The sequence below is a fragment of the Atta colombica genome, unplaced genomic scaffold (genome assembly GCF_001594045.1).
Source record: "Atta colombica isolate Treedump-2 unplaced genomic scaffold, Acol1.0 scaffold153, whole genome shotgun sequence".
NCBI lineage: Eukaryota > Metazoa > Arthropoda > Insecta > Hymenoptera > Formicidae > Atta > Atta colombica.
Genome location: NW_017259243.1, coordinates 1,716,685 through 1,720,150, shown reverse-complemented (window position 1 = coordinate 1,720,150; position 3,466 = coordinate 1,716,685). Strand labels below are relative to the sequence as shown.

The 3,466-nt window shown below is 27.2% G+C and overlaps 1 protein-coding gene across 5 annotated transcripts in view; it reads left to right on the top strand.

Moving 5' to 3' along the window:
* The window catches only part of LOC108685487 (Niemann-Pick C1 protein), a 27,142-nt gene extending 25,323 nt beyond the window's left edge, over nt 1-1,819 (top strand). For 3 of the 5 annotated variants that reach the window (XM_018190295.1, XM_018190292.1, XM_018190294.1), the window contains one exon: nt 1,108-1,819. In XM_018190295.1, the coding sequence (XP_018045784.1) occupies nt 1,108-1,289 (182 nt within the window). In that variant the 3' untranslated portion in view covers nt 1,290-1,819. The remainder of the gene's footprint in view (nt 1-1,107) is intronic. The other 2 variants (XR_001931669.1, XM_018190293.1) reach the window with 2 other exon arrangements.
* The last annotated feature ends 1,647 nt before the right edge of the window (nt 1,820-3,466 follow it).

The following is a 3,466-nucleotide window of genomic DNA, read 5'->3' as shown; positions in this document are numbered from 1 at the left end:
ATATATATGTATATATAGTATATAGGATCACTTTTATGTGGTTCTAATTTGCAATTTTATCTTTTTATCTATGTAATGTTTTATAAATTATTTTTAAATTACATATTAAAATTTCCTCTATATCTGTTTAGGGTTGATCTGTTATTTAAAATGATCATAACATTTTTTAAATGTTTTTATTTTATAAAATTTTTGTTTTATTTTGGTAAATGGATATTATATTTGTCAATACATTGCATCTTTTTATTTATCATAATATAATATTTATTTATCATACTATAAAAATATAATGAATGTGAAAATTAGAATAATAATAATAACATGAATAATGAAATGTAATTGTAAAAAGATATTAAAAGATTTAAATACGTAAATTACATAAGTAATCAAAGACATAAATTAAATAAATGTTTATATAAACTTATAATATTTAACTGTTTCGTAATGTCATAATTTGAAACTAAAGCTTACTTTTTTCTATATGCTACATTAAAAAAAATTTTATATTATTTTAACAAAATGCAATATAATAAGCAATGGAAAACTTTTTTTAAAGTCTTAATTTTTTGTAGCAAACATAATTATTTTTAATACGGTTGTGTACTGAAATTCATTTTCAATGTATATTGGCAAATACAATATGTATTTTGATTTATATATAGCTTATGTCAATATCTAAAAAAATAAGGAAAAATTTTTTAAAGAATTTCTCGAAATTTTAAAATATTATATATGTTATATTTTATAAATAGTAGCGTCACAAACTTATTACTTGAAGAAATGTTTGAAGAATTAATATTTTTTACACAAATACGAATATACTCGTTATTGCATGAAATATATTTGTTGTAATTAATAAATTGCTTCTTGTACGTATTGTACGAAATAAAAATAGAAATGTTACAAACACATAGAAATGTTAGAAAATTATACTTACGCAAAAAGAAGTAAGTTGTATACATCAGTGTAACACATAGCAACACAATCTTGACTATACGATTTCAATAGAATCACACAGTGCGATGGGAGATGATTGTGCTGGAAGGGGAGATTTAAAATAATACTTAAAGTATGCTTTTATGTTTTTTTTTTTTTTTTTTTTTTCAGGCGTGATGTCGCGCCGAAGGCGTGGAAGAGCCCGCGAATTCGCGAGCGGAAGCGAAACTAGGCGTCACAAACGTGACAAGCCGGATTCTCCTCTACTCCAAAACGACAACCAACAACGCGCGTCCACTTCCTACGCCAGTGTGAACTCCATTGATGTGACTGATCACCATGTAACATTCTAACGAAGAATTGATCATTGCCGATTTAATCGAATGCAATTTTTGTACTTAGAAGGACTGAAATTAATCTACTAAATAAGTTATCAATAGAATCTGTTATCTTGAGCCGAGAGAGATTCACAAGTTCATCTCTCCTCCGAAATACAGAAAGTTTAATACGAATTATTTCTACAAATTCTTCGAGACTGGTGAACATGTCCATCTACGTTCATATCTGGCATTATATTTTAGCGGTAAATAAATTTGTTTAGCGGTAAATAATTCTAGGTCTTCGTCATTTTTAATGTATTTATTTCAAGAAAGGTTTTCTTTTTTTTTTTTAACTTAATATTAGATTCTCTCACAGACTGTATTCAAAATTAAATTATGTTTCGCAATCGCGAACGCTTAATCACGCGTGATCGATTTTATGTAGAATATAATTGCTCTAGAACGAAGAATTTTTTCTTATTACTTATTAAGTAAATTTGTCAATAATAGTATAAAAAACGTGATGGATATATAATATAAAATGCATTTTCCTATTTTTAATGCATTTCGCAATTGTGACATGAATCCTTTTTCTGATATCGATATTCAATTATCACTTATGTAGATATAATATAAAGAATTCGTTCACGATACGTTTTTGACTGTACCGATAATTTCACTGAATCGGTGCAAATCAATCTAAATCTGAACGATTTGTTTTACCGAATCCCATATATAGTTTATAGTGACAAAACCGAGTGTTCGATTCGATAATTTTCTCACATACTATATAATCTTAAACGTGTAAACGTTCCTATATAAAAAATGTATTGCCACTGTAGAGCATGACAAAAAACTGATCCGGCAGAACGACCGATTCGGCAAACAACCGTAATGTGTGAATAAGTAAGCTCTAAAAGTATTGAACAGTTGAGAAATAAATCTAAATCTAAGAAGTTGATATTTCTAAAATAATAGTTTATTTTAGCGATAATATCAAAAATAGTACTGAACTTCAGGATTTCGTATAGTTAGAATTATAATAAACCCTTCGTAGCACATAGTGAGTGAATTCGCATCAGCATTTTTTATAGCTAATTAGTTCTAAAACGAATTCTATAGTTTAAATTCAAACAAGAATGATTGAACAGATGACACAATGATTAAAGATGGTCAGAAGAGTTTGTTTGATAGCGCCGAAACATTTGTCAATTTTATTATACATTACTAAATATACATTACTAAATATACTCAACTCTTTTATACATAGTAGTACTCTGAAAACACGATTTCGATATATGGTGCAAAAATTGCGACAATCCTATAACACGATATTCTTGTAACACAATTTCCATATAGCTTAATAAACTTGGATAATTCTTATATTTGGCACAACTATTTTCATCACACCGTTTTTATTGAATTATAAAGAAAATTCCCTTATATGACATTACAAGAACACGATTTCGATAATCATTGATTATTTCATCAATATATTATTCATTTATTCATTTAAAATTATATAAAGATTTTTGTTATCAAATAAAAATAAATTTAGGACATAGAATCAAAACTTGAATATAAAAACATATACATATAATAATACAGACATTCTCGATATTACTTCTCTAAAAATCTTGATATGGTATAACATAAAATATCTCAAAACAATAAAATATCTTGATGATCTAATCAAATAATAATTACGTTTCGGCTTCTTGATCGAGCCATCTTCAGATTTAATATAATAGCAGTTGTAATCCGCAATAGACGAAAGTAGAATGAAATGATAAGTAAAAATAAAAAGTTAAGTTAACAATCTCCGATAGATTGTACGTTGACAAACAGAAATTATTCCCAAACAGTTGATCGACTGAATGTTAAAATTTCAATGAAATTTCAATCTGTGAACAATATGAGAAAATTGAAAACAATCCAATCTATACAAACGTCAATCAAAATAAAACTCACATCGTATTGATTACATTATCACAATCCTATAGAAGATGTGTTCCAGAATACTGTTTTGATACATAAGAGATAGAACGAATGACTCGAGTAGCGTGGGGGAAGGGATCTTTACTGAAGTAGTTAGGCAGTTTAAACGGTCGATAGAAATAACTCGTAAATAATATTGTCTCGAAAAATGTCGATAACAGGATTTTTGTTAAGAGTGAGGATTCCGAGAAACGAGATTAATGGAAAGCAGG